This window comes from Vigna unguiculata, chromosome 5, assembly GCF_037176805.1.
Source record: "Vigna unguiculata cultivar grain cowpea cultivar isolate G323 ecotype 2 chromosome 5, ASM3717680v1, whole genome shotgun sequence".
Taxonomy (NCBI): Eukaryota; Viridiplantae; Streptophyta; class Magnoliopsida; order Fabales; family Fabaceae; genus Vigna; species Vigna unguiculata.
Window position 1 is genome coordinate 2,243,901 of NC_140796.1, and position 18,505 is coordinate 2,262,405.

The 18,505-nt window shown below is 35.4% G+C and overlaps 4 protein-coding genes across 8 annotated transcripts; 2 read left to right on the forward strand and 2 right to left on the reverse strand.

Moving 5' to 3' along the window:
* Window positions 1-427: 427 nt before the first annotated feature.
* On the forward strand, window positions 428-2,928 carry LOC114185381 (UDP-glycosyltransferase 73C11-like). Of its 5 annotated transcripts, XM_028073071.2 has the most exons (3): window positions 428-601; window positions 867-974; window positions 1,325-2,928. In XM_028073071.2, exons 2-3 carry the CDS (start codon window positions 951-953, stop codon window positions 2,819-2,821), a joined length of 1,521 nt encoding a protein of 506 aa, XP_027928872.2. In that variant the 5' UTR covers window positions 428-601; window positions 867-950; the 3' UTR covers window positions 2,822-2,928. The 5 variants fall into 5 exon arrangements, with proteins under 5 accessions (XP_027928872.2, XP_085529736.1, XP_027928874.2 ...); XM_085673610.1 differs by having other exon boundaries at window positions 428-981; XM_028073073.2 differs by lacking the exon at window positions 867-974.
* Window positions 2,929-3,103: 175 nt separating this feature from the next.
* LOC114185382 (F-box/kelch-repeat protein At3g23880-like) lies at window positions 3,104-4,927 on the forward strand. The gene is made up of 2 exons (XM_028073078.2): window positions 3,104-4,413; window positions 4,671-4,927. The coding sequence occupies exons 1-2, from the start codon at window positions 3,229-3,231 to the stop codon at window positions 4,698-4,700; spliced, it is 1,215 nt and encodes a 404-aa protein (XP_027928879.2). The 5' UTR covers window positions 3,104-3,228; the 3' UTR covers window positions 4,701-4,927.
* Window positions 4,928-5,268: 341 nt separating this feature from the next.
* LOC114185383 (uncharacterized) lies at window positions 5,269-6,921 on the reverse strand. The gene is made up of 2 exons (XM_028073079.2): window positions 6,475-6,921; window positions 5,269-6,357 (listed from the first exon to the last, which is right to left on the reverse strand). Exons 1-2 carry the CDS (start codon window positions 6,635-6,637, stop codon window positions 5,483-5,485), a joined length of 1,038 nt encoding a protein of 345 aa, XP_027928880.2. The 5' UTR covers window positions 6,638-6,921; the 3' UTR covers window positions 5,269-5,482.
* A 1,153-nt stretch (window positions 6,922-8,074) lies between these two features.
* On the reverse strand, window positions 8,075-16,613 carry AUG5 (HAUS augmin-like complex subunit). The gene is made up of 10 exons (XM_028072694.2): window positions 15,904-16,613; window positions 14,666-15,208; window positions 14,232-14,373; window positions 13,982-14,155; window positions 12,946-13,155; window positions 12,080-12,265; window positions 10,662-10,821; window positions 9,990-10,185; window positions 9,296-9,428; window positions 8,075-8,819 (listed from the first exon to the last, which is right to left on the reverse strand). Exons 1-10 carry the CDS (start codon window positions 16,404-16,406, stop codon window positions 8,691-8,693), a joined length of 2,376 nt encoding a protein of 791 aa, XP_027928495.2. The 5' UTR covers window positions 16,407-16,613; the 3' UTR covers window positions 8,075-8,690.
* Between the last annotated feature and the right edge of the window lie 1,892 nt (window positions 16,614-18,505).

Consider the following 18,505-nt stretch of genomic DNA (forward strand, 5'->3'; position numbering starts at 1 on the left):
ACAATGACCAAAACTGTATCCTTTCTCAGAAGAAATTGTATGCTGAAAATTTTGTAATTTGGTTAAGTTTTGCTCTGAAGCAAAGTAAATATGCTCCTTTGCCTACACCGTATGTATAACTTGGTGCAATTTTCTTATGACAAGCATTTCTGGATTTTATTTCAAAACCTTCCAGTGTTAGCAAGAGATTTTATGTATTGAATCTGAGAGCCCTGAGGTTACAAATTGTTGTAGTAAATAATTTTGGCTGCACCCTTTAAGAAAAATTAAATATTTTTTATTGTTGAAGTTTTTTAATATTAGTTTCCTCAAAATAAACTTTTACTGGTGCATAAAGTAATTTTATTCAATGGAAAGAGTTATTTTAGATTTTTTATTTCCATCTTGTATAAATATTATGGGAAAAAAAAAACATCTAAAGTACTGTGGAAGCACCACTTAAATGTTTTTTTTCTGCTTGTTTTCCAATTCAATGACGACAGGACCACTGGCCATGTTGTCTCTCCTAAAGAAGAAGTTTTTTTTTTCTTGTTTAGATAATGATCTAAAGAAGTGATCAGCCTCACGAAGAAGACAGACAAGGTTTGTTACCGACACACAGGTCAGGCTTATCATCTTCTCCAGCACTGCACCGAACCCTTCAGATTCTTTATGAAAAATATGGGTTGTGCTAATAAATTCTCTATGTGGTGTGTTTCTTACTTACTATTTGCTGCTTATGTTCTGGTTTTGTGTGACACATGAACGAGAGCTTTTGGTGCCTCGAATTTGGAAGACAGATTGTTGTTCAATTAATCCTCACACAGCATACACACAGATTATAGCTATATCTGATATCAGTTGAAGCTATACTTCTCCTTTTTCAGGTGCCATGTTGTGGATTATATATGCTTGACATGTTGTGCTCTAAGCTTGCTTAAAGGGACTAACTTTTCTTATCTGAATCACGCATGTTTCTCAGCCAGGCTAAATGTGTATGAAGTCGGTGCTGTCCTTTCCTCATATCAATTTTGTGTCATTAACCTAAAATTAGTAATTCTACAATCATTTGTGAGATATTAATAATTAAACTTCTAAACTTAGCACACTTAGCATGTCAGACCAAAACTGAGAGGAACTCACTTCTTATTTAACACGAGTTTGAATTCCACCTTTAGTAGATCTACAAATTCATCGACTTAAGTTTTTGAATTGAAAGTGATGTCAATTTTAGTAGTTACAATAGTTACTTAAGAGAACTAAAATGTTAATTATCTTGATCGGCATGATTTTATTCTTATTAATGCGTTAAACAATTAACATGAATATCCTAATCAATTTTCAGGCACAGAAACCTGCAATGGATTCAACGGCCCTTAGCCATCTCCACTTTGTTTTCATCCCCCTAATGGCCCCGGGTCATCTTCTCCCCATGGTAGACATGGCCAAATTGTTGGCACAGCGCCAAGTGAAAGTAAGCATAGTGACCACACCCCTCAATTCCATCCAATTCCAAGATAGCATAGACAAAGAGATTCAATCTGGTTCACCAATTCAAATTTTAAATGTTCAATTTCCTTGTGCTGAAGCTGGAATACCAGAGGGATGTGAGAGCGTAGACACTTTGCCTTCAATGGATCTACTAAACAACTTCAACACCGCCTTAGACTTGTTGCAGCAACCACTGCAAGAGCTACTTGAACAGCAAAGTCCCTTCCCAAGCTGCATAATTGCCGACAAATATATCATGTGTGTGTCTGAAGTTGCAAACAAGTTGAATGTCCCAATAATAGTATTTGACGGAACCAGTTGTTTCTTTCTCCTGTGCAATTACAATTTACAAAAGGATAAAGTCTACGAAGCTGTAGCAGCTGAAGAGAAATTTCTCATCCCCGGAATTCCCCATAGAATTGAATTGCAAAGATCTCAGCTCCCTGGGATATTCAATCCCGGCACAAACCACGAGTTGAATGTTCGACGCGAGAAAGTAATGGAAGTTGCAGAAAAATCATATGGGATAGTGGTTAATAGTTTTGAAGAGTTGGAAGCAGAATACGTTGAAGAGTATCAAAGATTGTCGGGTCATAAAGTATGGTGTGTTGGCCCTGTGTCATTGTCCAACAGGGATGATATTGACAAGTCTCTAAGAAGTAGGAGAAACTCAAGTTCTGAGAATGAATATGTGAAGTGGCTAGATTCATGGTCTCCGAGGTCAGTGATTTATGTCTGCTTTGGTAGCCTAAACCGTGCAACACCAGAGCAGTTGATAGAACTCGGGATAGGATTGGAAGCGACAAAAAGGCCATTCATTTGGGTGCTTAGAGGTGCATATGGAAGAGAGGAGATGGAGAAATGGCTGTTGGAAGATGGGTTTGAAGAAAGGGTGAAAGGGAGAGGGCTTTTGATCAAGGGTTGGGTGCCACAAGTGTTGATCTTATCACATAGAGCAATAGGAGTGTTCGTGACACATTGTGGATGGAATTCCACACTCGAAGGGATTTGTGCTGGCGTGCCATTGGTAACTTTTCCTCTGTTTGCTGAACAGTTCCTCAATGAGCAATTTGTTGTACGAGTGGTGAAGATTGGGGTGAGTGTGGGGGCTGAATCTGTTGTGCATTTGGGAGAGGAACATGAGTCTCGGGTTCAGGTAACTAGAGAAACTATTAAGGATTCTATTGAGAAGGTAATGGGTGAAGGCCAAGAACAAGAAGAGAGAAGGGAAAGGGTTAGAAAGTATGCAGATATGGCAAGGAAAGCAATAGAACGAGGTGGTTCTTCTTACCGCAACATGTCCCTACTAATTGATGACATTGTGCATGTCAAAAGGTTACACCAAAGCTAAGTAAGACACAAATGGATTCATCCTTTGTTTGTTTTGCATTGTGTTGTAAGGTGGAATAGTTTTGTTAAGTTTGTGTATTACCAAAATCCAAACAACTGTTCCAGGTTTGTTGTGTTGTCCATCTTAGTCATTTGTCGGGAGTTTGGTGTTTTAAATATCAACATCAATGTAATTTTGGACTTATAGCATATACATCCCAGAAAAGCAGCAGAATCCAAAAGCAACAAAAACAATGATGTTGGTCTTTAACCACTTTCTGTCTGGGAGTTTTAGAGAGAAAACTTTAGAACATTGGTGAACATGTCTATAAAAGAATGTGAAAAAAAAAAAAAGATGTGTAATAATAAAGGAAAAAGGGGGAAAAAACATAGATTGCATCAGAGAAAAAGCGCCAAGGAAAGCAAGACATGAACAACCACACTCTTCTTCTTCTTCCTCAGGAAGTGATCAGAGAAATTCTTCTGAGATTGCCCGTTAAATCCCTTTTGCGATTCAAGTGTGTTTCCAAGTCATGGCTTTCTCTCATTTCCGATCCCCAATTTGCCATTTCCCATTACGACCTAGCTGCCACACCCACCCATCGAATCCTTATGAGATCAAACGATTTTTATGCTCAATCCATTGACACAAACGCGCCCTTTATAGATCGCGGAAAGGGTACACTGTGTTTGCTTCGTGTTGTGCATCTCCTTCTTCCCCCTCCTTCTCCCCCACGCATTCCCGATTTTTTTCACTTCGATGATTTTCGCAATCAGCCCCACATTTTGGGCTCATGCAGAGGGTTTATTCTCTTGTACTACGAGAGGGGCGATGATCTCATTCTGTGGAATCCCTCAATCGGTGTTCATAAACAATTACCACACTTTCAATATGATAACATAACCCGTGAGTTCCTCTATGGTTTTGGGTATGACCCATCTAAAGATGACTATTTGATTACCATTATTCCATTCTCGTCTTCGTTTTCTGCTGAAAATGAAACCCACGTTTTCTCCTTCAAAACTGCTTCTTGGAACAGTGTCCTTGTCAATGTTCCATACTCAGATCCTGGCAATTACCTTACATTCAGAGCTGGGTCACTGTTCAATGAGACCCTTCATTGGTTGGTTCTGTCCAAGGAGAAAAAGGTTCTTGTCATTCTCGCCTTTGATCTGGTACAAAAGAGTTTTTCAGAGATTTCTCTGTTGGATCATTTAAATACGAAAAAATGTCAAGTATGTGGTTTGAGGGTAATAGGAGGGTGTCTCGGTGTGTGTTACTCTGACGAAGGCAGTGCAAGTACTGAAATATGGGTGATGAAAGAATACAAAGTGCAGTCTTCTTGGACTAAGTCCATTGTTGTACCTACCTGTGACTTTTCCCCCATATGCATCACCAAAGATGGTGGAATTTTTGGATCGGATATGAGAAGTTTAGAGAAGTATAACGATAAAGGAGAGCTGCTACAGCATCGTGCATATGGTGTACAAGAAGAGTTATTCTACTGTCTCAATCTACAGTGTGCTTGGTATAGAGAGAGTTTACTGTCACTTCCCACTGTCATTCGGAATACAAGTGAAGATGACCATCAACAACTGATAAGAAAAATCAGGGTATGCACTGTTGTTCAATCTCTTTCACCATTTTATTATTATTCATCTTGCTGGACATATTTCTTTCTTTATTCTTTAAAGTAAAATATTAAATGCATGGAAAGATGGTATTTGGTGATGGTGGATTCAATTTACCTTGCATGGATAAAAATAAAATATTTGATGTCTTGATTAGTATATTACTGTTTACTGCAAAATTCTTAAGAGGGTGTCCTATTAATATTCTAACATTTACAATGAACTAATGTTTTCTGCAGGCCGCAAATTTGACAAGAATATATAGTTAGCTCGATTTCACTTCCTTCAATTGGTGACACTACCAGCAGAAAGCATAGCACTTGGAAGAGAATGGCATGTGCATCTATGATATTAAATAATCTTATCTTAGTGCAGAACTAGCTTCCATTTTAGTGGCGATTTCAGTAGAGTTGCAGTATGAACAGACTTTAACTATGTCTCAATGGTGGAGTTAGCAAAATTTTTATGGTATTATTGCTTGCATTTGTTCCTCCAAGGCTCGTTTACATAGATCTTATATCCAAACCCTACTGTTTTTTATTATTTACCTCGATTTACCATCCCCATTACCAATCTTACTAATTCATGACCCTGTAGCCATACTTGCTATTGAATGTTGTTTTCTCACAGCAAACTTCTCGGATTTTATTTCAAAGCCATAAAATGTTAGTTAGAGATTTTATTTATTTAATCAATAGGCACTTTTAGACATATATTCGTTGTCATTTACGGTAACCTGGCTTCAAATAAGACATCTCACTCTGTTGTTACAGTATCATAATCTGAAGTTTCCATCAACAGCTCAAGGATTTAAACAAATAATAACAATTTGCATGATTGAGTCTCTATAATGACCACATCCTTAAATTTATTGCTAGTAATACATAAACATAGTATCAGTTTTTTCAGCAGTAGTCGATACATGGCCGCACACCCATCCCCCCATGTTAATTTTTCTATGCATATCATGACCATATTACAATTTCCATAAAGAAAGTAAGTTCAGCATGTAGGAGTTATTAGACAATTATGAATGGGTGGTAATATTAAGTTAAGGAGAAGCATTCTTTGAAAAAGTGGAGGATGTGTCAACGCTGCCAGGTGGAGGGAATAGTGGAGGAAAAGGAACGGGAAAAGCTGGTGGTGATGTGGATGGAGTTAAGCCTGGTACTGTTGGGAAAGGAAACAGTGGTGGTGATGTTCCTGATGAGGGAGGTTGAAATGGGTTAGGAACAACTGGTGATGTTTCTGGTGGCTGTAATGGGTTAGGATTTAGAGATGGTGGCTGAAATGGGTTTGGTACAGTAGGTGGTGGAAACAATGGGTTAGGAGGAAAGGAGAAGGTATTAGGGGCAGCTGTTTTCTGATCCAAAGGTTGAACCTTTGGGGACTTATTGGTAATTCCTGGAGGAACTGGTATTGACACTGATATTCCTAAAGTGGGTGGCAAAAGAGGGAGTGGTGGCAATAATGGTGGAAGGTCAGGTAATCCAGGAACGGAAGGAAGGAGACCACCAGGTGTCTTTGGGTCCTGAAGTGGAGGAGGAAACGATGGATCTATTTTTGGAGGAAACATAGTTTTCACAGAATCAAGTCCTTTTACATTTTGATTGCTTGGTTTTTGGTTACAGAGATTTGGCTGTGTAAGAGGCTTGAATGAGAAAAAGCCAGCTGAGAATATGTGTAATCCTTGCTTTCTGGACTTGAGGCGCAGTGAGGAAGAGGTTGCTGCTGAGGCTACAGCACAATAAGGCTCACTGCTATTTATCAATTTCACAGTGCATCCCTTGATGCTCTTCACATGTTTGCTCACTGAGAAAGGTAACTGTACCTTGAACTCTCCATGCTCATCTGTCTTCACTTCTTTCTGGAACCTTGGCTTTGTAATACCATATCTATCTTTGCATTCTACAGCAACTGATGCACCTGCCATCAAGAGTATAGAAAAACATAAGACAGCATAACCTAAAATATAAACACTTAGACGATGTCCTTCAGTGTTTGAGATATGAAACTGTGAACCTTTAAGAAGTGAAAACGCACCTGAAATGAAGTGGTTGCCCATGGAGAAATCCTGTTGGAAGCATGTGTCACAGTAAACAGTGCCAACCACAACAGCAGAGGGAAGCTTCCTGTTATGGCTAGCCTCAGAATGAGTTGTACCAAATGTGAGACTGAGAAATAGTATTACAAGGAACCAAGACATTCTCGGGTTTACTTCTCTTAGAAACTCTTGTCTGAGTAAAAGCTATAGTGGGTGATTCTGCTTCCAAGTAAAGGCTATATCTTGTACACTATTGAAGTATGTTCATCCCTCTTTCGTTTCCTTCCCTATCTTTTCTTTGTTACTTTTGCTGTCTTTTACATAGAGAGTCAAGTACAATAAATTTTTATAGCCAACAGATGAAGAGAATATTTATGTCTATCATGCGGAAGCCAGTCAACTGTCAACTAAAATGCAGTAATTGCAGGCTTGTTTTCCCATCACCAAACAGCTAAAGGAGATCATTTGGTGGGTGGAAAGGTTATATAAAGAGAAGCTCGTAGCTACTGTTTTATTTAATTGAATGTTTGTTTCTTTATTTTTGTGAGAATACAAGAAATGGTATGGTTGTGTTGGTTCACGAGACAGAGAAAGTAGCCACAGAATCCGAGCATAATATGCAAGACAGACTCTGCTGGACTCACATTGAGATAAGCTGCAACGTGTGAGCACCTTGTGATGCAGATATGATATGCATGGGAGTATTTTACTATTATAATAAATGGTCTAGGGAGTTTAAGATGATGGGTTATGTTGTTTAGGAGATAAGAATGTGAGAAAACAGAGCGAATATAACAAATTGTTGCAGAAATGACACTTGTTCTCACCTCACAGTTTAAACTAAAACAAGAATATTTTCAGCAGAGTAGAAACAGAATGGTGTTCATACATCAGTTTTTGGACAAAATATCATGATTATCTTTGTTCTAGAGAATATGATAAATCAATCATAACTTTACTAAACATTTGAATTACCTTCGCTTATTTGCAGTTAGTTTTAGCTTTGATGGTTGTGTTGTGTCAAAGTTAACATCCATGTACATGTGTTTACTGAAAATGTGGCATACTGGTCGAAATTTATTAGTACGATAAAATTAAATTTTTTTAATATAAATTCGAAAACAGATTCGCAGCAATTGCTCACTATAAAATTACATTTACTCATTAATAGAAGAATAAAGGGTGTGAATGAGTTATTTGAAACTTGTTCTATCATTTGAGCAAGTAAAATTATTTTGCACATACTCTCTAATCAGTGTTGTCGAACGTTTCGTCCAAATGCAAGGTTATACGATTTCAGTAAGGTATTATCACAAGTATAAGATCACTCCAACAATCATTTTCTTCGAATGAATGTCCTAAATCAATAAGACATTGTAACAAAATATCCATTTATAAACTGATTTAGTATATTAGTGCCATTTAATCCAAAAGACTACGCAACTATTGCCTCGTCTTTTTAGCTGTATTAATAAACTGTATAAGCATAAGGCCAGGCATCAAAATAAATATTCCAAGAGAAAAAATAAATAAATTGGGGGATTTATTAATTAAAAAATTATATACTTCTATTTCAACAAATAGTCACCTCTTGTAATAAAAAACGAAAGTCATTTTTTTTTTCAAATAACCAAGTGAGCTAACAAAAGGAAAATAAACCTAATTTCAAAGTTGACATGCAATGTCAAATCTAAACTGTGGACTCTTCTGCAAAGAATTTGAAACTATTCCTAAAACAAGAAATTACAGAACCGTTGAACATTCGAATGTGAACCACATTAGTTTTGTGGGCCATTACACCTTGTGAATTTCAAAAAGAAAATGTACTACTATACTATCATCCCCTCGGCAAATCCATTCAACTCGACCTTCTTTTTTCCTCAACGGTTCTAACTGTATACAACCAGACCAACTAAAATGATTCATAAGATTCAATGCCATTAATCACTGCCAATTAAAATGAAAAATCCACCCCAATATCTAAAATCTAAAATGACACACTTCACGCTTCTAAAGAAAAAGTGGTGGTAGAGAGTATTTGTGAAAGATCACGAAGATTATACTCTCTTTTTCTTAGATCTTCGTCTATCATCAATATAGACAACAGCTGTCATATTCCATCTCAGAAGACAATTATCGACACTGACAGCCAAGTGGGAAATGCTAGATGAACAAGATTTCACAAAAATCTGCTTACTCTGCTTTATAATTCTAATTACAATAGCTCCTTGTCATAAAATGCGAGAAGCTGCTTCACATGATTATGCCAGGCAGTTACATTTTGCCCATCCACTGTTACCCAATCAACAACTGTCGATGCTGGTTGCTCCCACCACTCATCAAGCTACAAAAGATGTTACAATTTAATATAGAACAAAAATAAGGATGGAAACTTGAATAGTCATGCAGCATTAGATATAATTGTCTGACATATTGGCCATTCTGGATAAAAATTAAGAGCGGTAGCGTATTATTAAAATGTGATAGAGAATAACTATCCTATATTAATTGTTCTATATTAGTTCTTTATTGGAATTAGAAACTGCCTTGATGATAGTGGTCATAGACAATAAGATAAAAAACCTTATCCATTGGTGCTCTATCAAATTGAATTAAAAATATATCTCCTCTATTCCACTATCTCCGCACTTCAAGGAGGAGTTTTGATGTGTTCCCCGTGTGAATTGCTTCTTTCTTATCTGTTTCTATGCTATGCCAAACTACAAAGTGCATTTAAAATTGTGTTTTCTTTCTTGGCTCTCTTTACTATTTTTCTTACAACAAACAAAGCATCATGGCAATAATAACAGTATAACTCACCAATCCACCGACATATTTGCAATCTTCCAAGCTCTGTTGAGCACTCAAAATAGCAGTCTTCAGTTCAGGCAACCATTCTTCCATGATAGTTTTCTCCTGTTTTGCAGCCAAACTCAAAGAAAAACTCGTTGTCCTGCATCAATGTATGAGATGTCAAAAAAAAAAAGTTTTCAACAAATTCAGAAGATGTTTAGGAAGGATTGTTTTTCCCTGATCTTAGCTGTTTTTGGGATAAAGTTGTTAGCAATTTCAGCTGTTTGTTTGGAACAATAGCTGAAATTTGTAAAGCTTTTCTTTCTAGAAAAAATATGTCGTTTTTGTGAATCTGAAAATTTGATTTGTAGCTTATGATTATTTTACGACAGTTTTTTTTTTCTTATCAGCAATAAACATATCCTTTTTCTTATCTAAAAAGCTGATTTGTTTGTTTCAAACAATATTATCCTAAATAGTACTTTTCACAAAAGATACCCAAAAACTATTTTTCTTTATAAACAAATATACGTACAATCAATTATTAAAATAATTTAATTTTCACAGCTACCCCAAATACACCATCAGAAGTATGTCTCTAAAACAGATGGGAAAATAAATTAATTAGATCTTTCTCTTGCCAATACATAAATTTTGAATCTGCTAATTAACCATGAGTGCACATTGGATTCAGGGGTTAGAATGTTAGATACATATTTACCTTTCATATTCTTGTTGAACAAAGCCAGCATGATTCAACAAGGCATTTCCGCTCTGAACAAGATCTCGTCTAATATAAACAAGATTAATAGCCTTTAATAAATCTTCCAACACACTAGCTTCAGAACCACGAAGTTTCAAACAGAACTCCAGGGACTGCAGCACAGATGCTAGAGCAGCATCTGGACCCTCCAAGCCTGTCCGTTTAACACAAAAACCATTGAATATACAATAATAGCTTTAGCCACCATAAAGCATCCATGGACAACAAATCCTTATGTCGTATTCTCCAAATTTCAGGTTAATGAAAATAATAAGATGCAGTAAATACATTGATTCAAAACAACAAAATATCAAATCTATTTTTATAATTGCTTTGATCGTTTGGAACCTTTTTATGATGACATTCCAAATAGCATAACATCAATTATATCAATACATTGGCAGGCATACCCAGATATTTTATTCAGAATGGCACTTTTAAACTATTTAGTGTAACAATAATTATTGTTTAACGTGTTCGGTCTACAAGATTATCTTTATCTTGTTTAGATATAGAGAAGAAGAAAAAAGGTGTTTCAAGTTAACTCGTTGTCTACAATGCCAATCTATTAAACAACCATATATGGGTACATCAAGAAAGAGTCTATCAGCAAACAATATATATACTCACTAGCAGGATACTGAAGTGCAGCTGAAACACGACATATTGAAGGAATTGCTGATGGATCCCGAGCACCAGCTCTTGCTGTCAAAATAGCTGCACTTACTTCTGCATTTGTAACCGCTTCCTGTCCGGGTGGTCCACTAGCGCCCATGGCCTCAAGCAGTGCCTGAACCAGAAGTTAACAAAAAGTTAAGTTGAAGCACATTCCAATATACATGGACAAATAAAATATTTAAAGAAAATTTCAGAAACCATTAAAAGTTCACTGACAGATGCTTGCTTAGAATTAGGTGAAACAATCCAATTTTATTGCAGAAATACCGTCCTCTTACCAGTAACAGTGTGATATGATGCCAGAGATCACAAACGTAAAAAAGAAATGACTCTTGTATCTACACTGCATTTATTCAAGAGACCTGGCCTTTAGGTGCCAATTCCCATTCTTAAAAGATCAATCTGTATTTTTCTACCTATTATTTATATCTCTCTAATAGGGACTAGCCCATCATTAATTGGGATGTGCCAACTTAAAAGATTTTAAAGGTTGGCAACAGATTTAAGTTGCATTACTAAATTTGTATCACAATAATCCTATTTTAAAAATAATATAACATCACAGAAACGGTAGAGGCTATAAGGTCATGTTAGTAGGATATTAAGTGAACGGCTAGAAACTGTTGGAAGATTTAGAGATCTCTCTGTCATTGTTACTATAGGGTTAGAGTTCTCTGTATACAGAGACTGATGTACTGTTAATGAATCAATTGAATGAGAAACTTCTTTCTTTCAGATAAATCCTTTCAAGTTAAGGTTATTTCAATGGGATTCAATCCAGAGAACCGGATGGGTAACCAAGTGGAATGGGCTGTCACGTTACTTTGGAGCATCAATTTCTAATTATTCATTATAATGTTTCTAGTAAAATGCAAGGAGAGTGAAATTCGGTGTCAGAGTGCACTTTATTCAATTCCAAGGGTATTTGATTAGAGTGCAATGCACATATTGCCCTTAAACTAGTTATAAGGTTTACATTTCACATATGCCAAAAAGATTGAGCAAGCTTGATACACTTTTAGAGTTAATTTTAATCAATCCATGTTCCTCTCTGTATCTGGAAATTTTTAATTGGGATGATTTTTTAACCCTCCCTTCCCCACCCTCCAAATTACGGTTACTTTTATATGAATAATTTCATGCTATCCAACCAAAAAAAGAGTAGAATGCGTTGAACACTAGACACCCAAAGTTTACATTTTAATGAACTCAGAACCCTTGACAACCAAGAGGTAGAAATAGAAGATCTAACGTAGATCATGTAAATTAATTTCATATATCAAATCCAAAAAATTCAGAACATTGGTTTTATTGTAATATATGTTTACTGAACAGGTAAGTGCAAAAGTTGTTTGTGGAGCATTATAAACCTGTGGAGAAGAAGGAAGCATGTAGAGACTATTATCTGGACTTTGAGAAAATGCAGAGACTTCTTTCTCAATGAGATCCTTTGCACTATTTGAAGCTTCGGCAACAGCAGCACATGCTGGAATTATAGTGCTTGAAGCATATTCCCTAGCAGTTAATGGTTGCTGACTCCAAAATGAAGCAGCATCCTGCATTACAGTATTGGAAACAAAATAAAAACTAAAATCAAAGTACTGTTTATTAAAACCAAAATTACTGGAAGGAAAATGATATTTTAACCTACTTTTTTTGACTCATTTTTAACCTAGTACTTCAATCACCATTAGATCATTTATTTTGATTCTTTTTAGTAATGTGATGTGATGATCTAATGGTGATTGAAATGGTAGGTTAAAAGTGGATCAAAAGAAATGGGTTAAAGTATCATTGTTCTTATGGAATAGATACAACAACAAAGATGAGTTCAAATAAATTTTGGAACCTAGGGGAAAAGGAAAATGTCAAGGCACAGTAGGCACAATCATATTCAAGGTTTCAGTAGTCAGTGCATATAACAATTCACTGTAAATGCACCCAGGTCCCCTCACAGACAAAAGTTTTAACCCAGTGACCATTATAGGATTCAAACGGGTATCACAATTCACAAGGCACAGTGGGCGCAATCATATTCATGGTAGTAGTCAATGCATATAACAATTCACAGTAAATGCATCTATGTCCCCACACAGACAAACCTAATGGATAATTCAAGCTTTAAACCAGTGACTATTCTAGGATTCAAACAGGGTATCGCCATTCACAAGGATGAACAGTAACTATACCAGTTTTATTTCACTTAACAGGAATTACTGAAACAATGGAACATTACCATATTTGCTTTGAGGAGTGCCGTATATATGGTCTCAAGTTCTGATCTACGAGAATCAAACTCTTCAATCTTTTTCCACTTTTTTTTTAGAGAATCTTCAGCTTCTTTCCTCTCAGCACACAACTTATTCAAGCGTTGTATTTCAGACATCAAGGTATTCAAGCTCGCCTTTAAACCAGCAACTTCTCTTTCCTTGGCCCAAACATCTAGCTGAACAGGTGGAAAAAATATACAGAATAAGTGGTAAAATCCTAGCTCAAATATTGATCTGAAATATATAACTAGCATTAGGAAATGAACAGAATTGAAAGGGAAAAAAGTTGTATATTTTTTCTGCTAACTTTTATGCAGTAAAATAAGTTGGAAAATCTAAAAAGAACCTAACTCGTTAATTGCACTCGAAGAGATGAAATGGAGATAATTTGTCACAAAAGCATATCTTACGTGCAGTTTTTGATTTTTCTCTCTAGTTAAATTTCTGCTTCAGTAGGAAAAAACCAAAGAAGCTTAAGATAGCATTTGAATCCAAAGAAACAAATTTTAACAACAAAAAAATGATTGCTAGGAACCTGAAGAGAGAATAACGATTAACAGATCATCCAACAAACTCAGTTACACACACTAATAGCCAAACACCCATCTATTTGGTATCTTTATTTCTATTGGGTATCAAAGTTTTAATAACATTCTGTGCGGACTTAAGACTACCACAATCTTGACAAATATGCTAAGTATTTTGATTAGGAAAATAACAAAGAAAATCTGCAGTGTTTTAAGCACTGATTCTACCTAGCATAAGTTATGCTTCCGAAACAATATTCATAAATACTCCAGGCTCAACATTTCTGATTTCTCTTTAGTGACACATCAAAGAATGCTAATTCTTCCCATCATAAATGTTGGCAATCTAACTATTGGTTATTCATTGGAGGAAAGCTTACAAATTATTATCATTACCAAAGGTGACAAAAGATTGAAAAAGATATATAACTCACTAAAAAGAACATAATGCACTATAAGATTTTCACAATGATACCTCAAGTTGTCTAAGACTTCCAACATTTTGGGATGTACTCCCAATACCAATTGGGCGTGAAGAAACATCAGTGCTTCCATGCAGACGTTTCATAAGTTTCTCACAGGTTTCCCTTGCTTCTGCAGCCTTGTTGAGTGCATCTTCAGTGGCCAAAAATTGTTGAACATGAGCTTTCTGAGAACAAACAAAGCACAAGTTCAATAACTCCTTGTACAACAATAGAATATGTAGTTTAAGGATGAAAAAATACCTGTCTATCAAGGAGCTGATTTTGACTCCCTCCTGGTGGCACATCAACCCCAATCTTTCCATTGCCATAAAGTTGATACTGTAGAGGAGAGCTCCCATCAGATGACGAAACATCCATAACTATGTTATTTTCATATTTGTACCTGATTAAAGAATGCAAATTTCGATCATAACAGCAATAGCATATGTAATGCCTTGCTAATAAGCCTAATAAACACAGCTACTTACTACACACTTCCTTTCCTGGATGGGAGGGGAACATAATCATTGTAAGCTTTTTTAGGAATATTTTACCAGTATAGCATCTGTGACGATATTATTTTTTAAGTTATAGTAACAATGGTTGATGACAAAGTTCAGAATTCAAATAATATGGCCACAGAGGCATGAGTAGCGATGGAACATGAAAAACAAAAATTATGTGCATAACAATACCTCAAGGTCTCTGCATCGGCTCTAACATCAATTTTCTCTATTTCTCTGGAGATTAGACTTTTCAGACGCAAAGTGTATGCAGTAATTGCCTGAAGCAATTGAGGAGGACTCTTCAGGCAATTTATGATAACAGTTCTAACCTCATCAGGAATTTGCCCATCATAGTCAAACCCCAACTTTGCTGTTTCTGCCTGAGGATTTAAATGAATGCCACTTCCTTCGTAAGCTGGAAAAGAATTCCTTATTTTTTCAACCATATGAGCTACAAGAGATTCACAAGCCTTTCTAATATTATTTTCCCTCGTGGTTTCAATGAGAATGACATCATCTGCAGATTTACTGCCCTTAACTGTAGAATAAACAGCCTCCTTCTCACTTTTGGCATTAAAACTATTGGCCATTTCAACAGAAGAATCCACACCTGATCTTTGAGATTCCATCGCTTGATTTACATAGTAATAGAGACGTTTATGATATTCAGCAAATATTTTTGCTGCCTCATCACACTGTTGGTCATAAGTCTCCAACATCACTTGCTTATGCCTGCACAAAAAGGATGAAGAAATATACTTCTGTTGTCTCAAATTTCAGTCATTCAATACCAGAATCACCGTAAACACAATTTATTTTCCTCTCTCTTTCATATTATTGGTACAAAGACAAATTCGCACAAAAGGCATCAGAATCACATTATAATACTAACAAGAGACCACACCGCGGCAGCATTATACTAGAGAGATTTTATAACTATAACTATAAACATACACTCACTTCCTCTTCCATCTCCTTTTCACCTCATTTTCTTCCTATCTTTTTCTTCCACAACATAATGACACGTCATTTTCTCTCCCTTTTTTTCTGTTTTTGTCTCCACCTGGCAACATCCTGAGACGGGGTGTGTTATCAAAACTCCTAAACTATTCAACACAAAATACAGAGGTCTTTTTATCGTTTCACTACTTTATCTTTGTTCTCATTTCGACTTCACTTTTTTTCCTATCCCTCTTATTATTTGTCATTGTATCATGTATGAAATCTCTAATCTATCACTTTTTTTACGTCTCGCAACTTTCACCTGTACTTCCCCATACATTCATCATTCTCACAAACCGTTTTGTTCATCTTCTCTGACCTAATGAACAAGAAATATGCAAATTCCACTGCAACCAACCGGAATGAAAATTACCAATTACATATACACACTGTTCAAATGTTGGGCTGAGAAAAATAACAAAAACCTGTAATTGGCTCGTTCATCAAGCATTCTCTTTCTCTCAGTCTCCTCCCTGGAAACCTCGAGCATCTTGGCCCTCAAATCCTTCCTCCGCCTCCTCACAATGTTCCTCAGCCTCTCCACCTCCTTCGCCGCCAAATCCCGCTCCTGCAATGCCGCCTCTCTCGTCGTCGCAGTCTCAGAACCCTCGCCGGCGATGAGCGCCCTCTCCTTCTTCCTCGCGCCCTTCCCCCTGACCTCCTCTTTCGCCTCGCCGCCGCCATCCCCGCCGTGCACGGTGATGTTCCGGCGAATGTTCCGCACCGTCTTCTCAGACTTCGCGCGCGTGACGAGGAAGTCCCAGACCGGAATCATATTCCCGCGGCAAATCCGGCGGATTGACTCGACGGACGGCAGGTGCGACTTGCCAGCTGCGTATGTTCCTAGCGGACGGTATCCCATCTCTTTATGTAGCCATTCTAGAATGGCCTCCGGCGAAGATGGCGACGACGACGCTGCGCTCTGCATAATGACTATGACGCAGAGCGCGGTGGTTATAGCTTTGGCTTAAGTTCGTGATTCGTGACTCGGTGAAGTTACGGGTGGATCTGAGAAATTGAAGTGGAGTGGTTGGTGATGGAGTTCTGCTCTGCACACTCTCTGTTCTCTTGTTGTGTTGAGAGAAGAACAACACTCTTTTCTTCAATTGAAGGGATGAAAATTATAACTGAGTTTTTTTGGAATTTTGAAATTCTTGTTTATATGCAAGGAGCGCATTGTATCTGTATTTTAATTTTAACAACAAATAAATGAAAGAAAATGTTTTTATTAATAAAAATATCTTTATAAATCATTACATTCACCAAAGGTCGTATAATTACACTTGCATTTATTATATTCTTTTTATTTGCACTCAGTGCCCTCTATCTTAATCTTATAAATACCGTGTACAAAAAGTTGATATTTTGTATAATATGTTAGTTTTAAAAACTACTTATGTTAATTTTATAATTACAGTTTTAAAATTGTAATTTGCGTATTTGGATTATAAAAAGTAAAACACAAAGGTATAATAATTATAAGTTGAATTTAAATTTTAACAAAAGTAATGACAACATAAACACTAAGGTATAATTTAATTGATCTTATTACTACAGTATTTAATCAATATATTTATTAAATATAATATGTTTATCAAATTTAACAAGGGTCAAGATTATGTGTAAACAACTTTTCAATTGAATTTATATATATTTATGTGATGAAAAATTCCAACTTTTGCTTCTTCTCTGTATTCAACATCAAATGAGAAAAATACTTTAACGTCGATAAAAATAAAATAAATCTGATACTAAGATGATTTAAGAAATAGCATTATTTTATTTGTAATTATGATGTATTTAATCATCAATTTTGACGTGTGTATAGAGATTTCGTTGTGATTTGTATGTCAAATTGGTTTACCCTAAGATTATGTTGGAAAAAATTTAGTTTTTCTAAATTGAATCAAAATGAATTTAGCTTTATTATAAGAGATTAAACGGGTTGAGTGTGGATTTAATAACAAATTTTTATTAGTTTTTTTATTATTTTTTGTAAATTCTTTTATTATAATAATATTTTTTTTATTATAATTATTTGATATTTCTAATTATATAAATTGATAAATTTATTTTGTAAATCTTAAGATATTTTAATTTTCTAGTATGAACATTTAATTTTCTTTTTGTCAAGTTTTGTATGTTAATATTTTATGTTTCATTACTATTTTTTAAATAATATTTGATAAAATAAATCAACAATATGACTATAGTATCTAGAATATCAAACGTTAAGATCGAAAATATAAGACATTAAAAGCCTTTTTTGTATTAGTGAAAATAATGAGTTAAGTAGATCCATTTTAAATTTTGTATAGTATCTAGAATTTCAACTTTGAACTTACGCTACTATGTATTCATTTTTGTAAGTTTTGTATAAGAGTTAAGATACTTCAAATTTCATGTTTAATTTATTTAATTACTTTTTTGTTGATAAACAAAAATAGAATGACAAGATGGGGTTGGGTTCGTGGACTAATTCATCAAATTATCAAAATTTGACAACTTAGATCGAAGTTTTCAACCTGTCAACATATTTTGTCTAGCCTTGTCTGATGTGTCAAATTAGCATATCATAGACAAGATGAGGTGAAATTACCTGACAACTTTTTTCAATACAAATTAAAATAAAACTAATTTTTGTGTTATATTTCTCAAAAGATGCATGATGGATCTAAAAAATCGTTTAAGAATAGTAATGTTTTAAAGATGACATCCAAACTATAAATAAAATTTCTATTAATGAGTTTCATTTTTATAAAAAAAAAACATCATTTCTCTAAAGATCATTTTCTAAAAGTTTTCTCTACTTTTTCTCTAACCTCTAACTCCACCACTCATTTGTTCGACAATTATAAACCACTAGTGGAGTCACAATAGATAATTCTATATATATGCCCCGTCAAAAAATGGAAACATGGTAAATTCACTTTTGTTTTCTCTATTTTTGAGTTATTTTACCATTTTAAGGTGTGTAGCTCTAAGATTCTTGCATGTGCCTCAAAATAGCTCAAAGTGAATAATTAT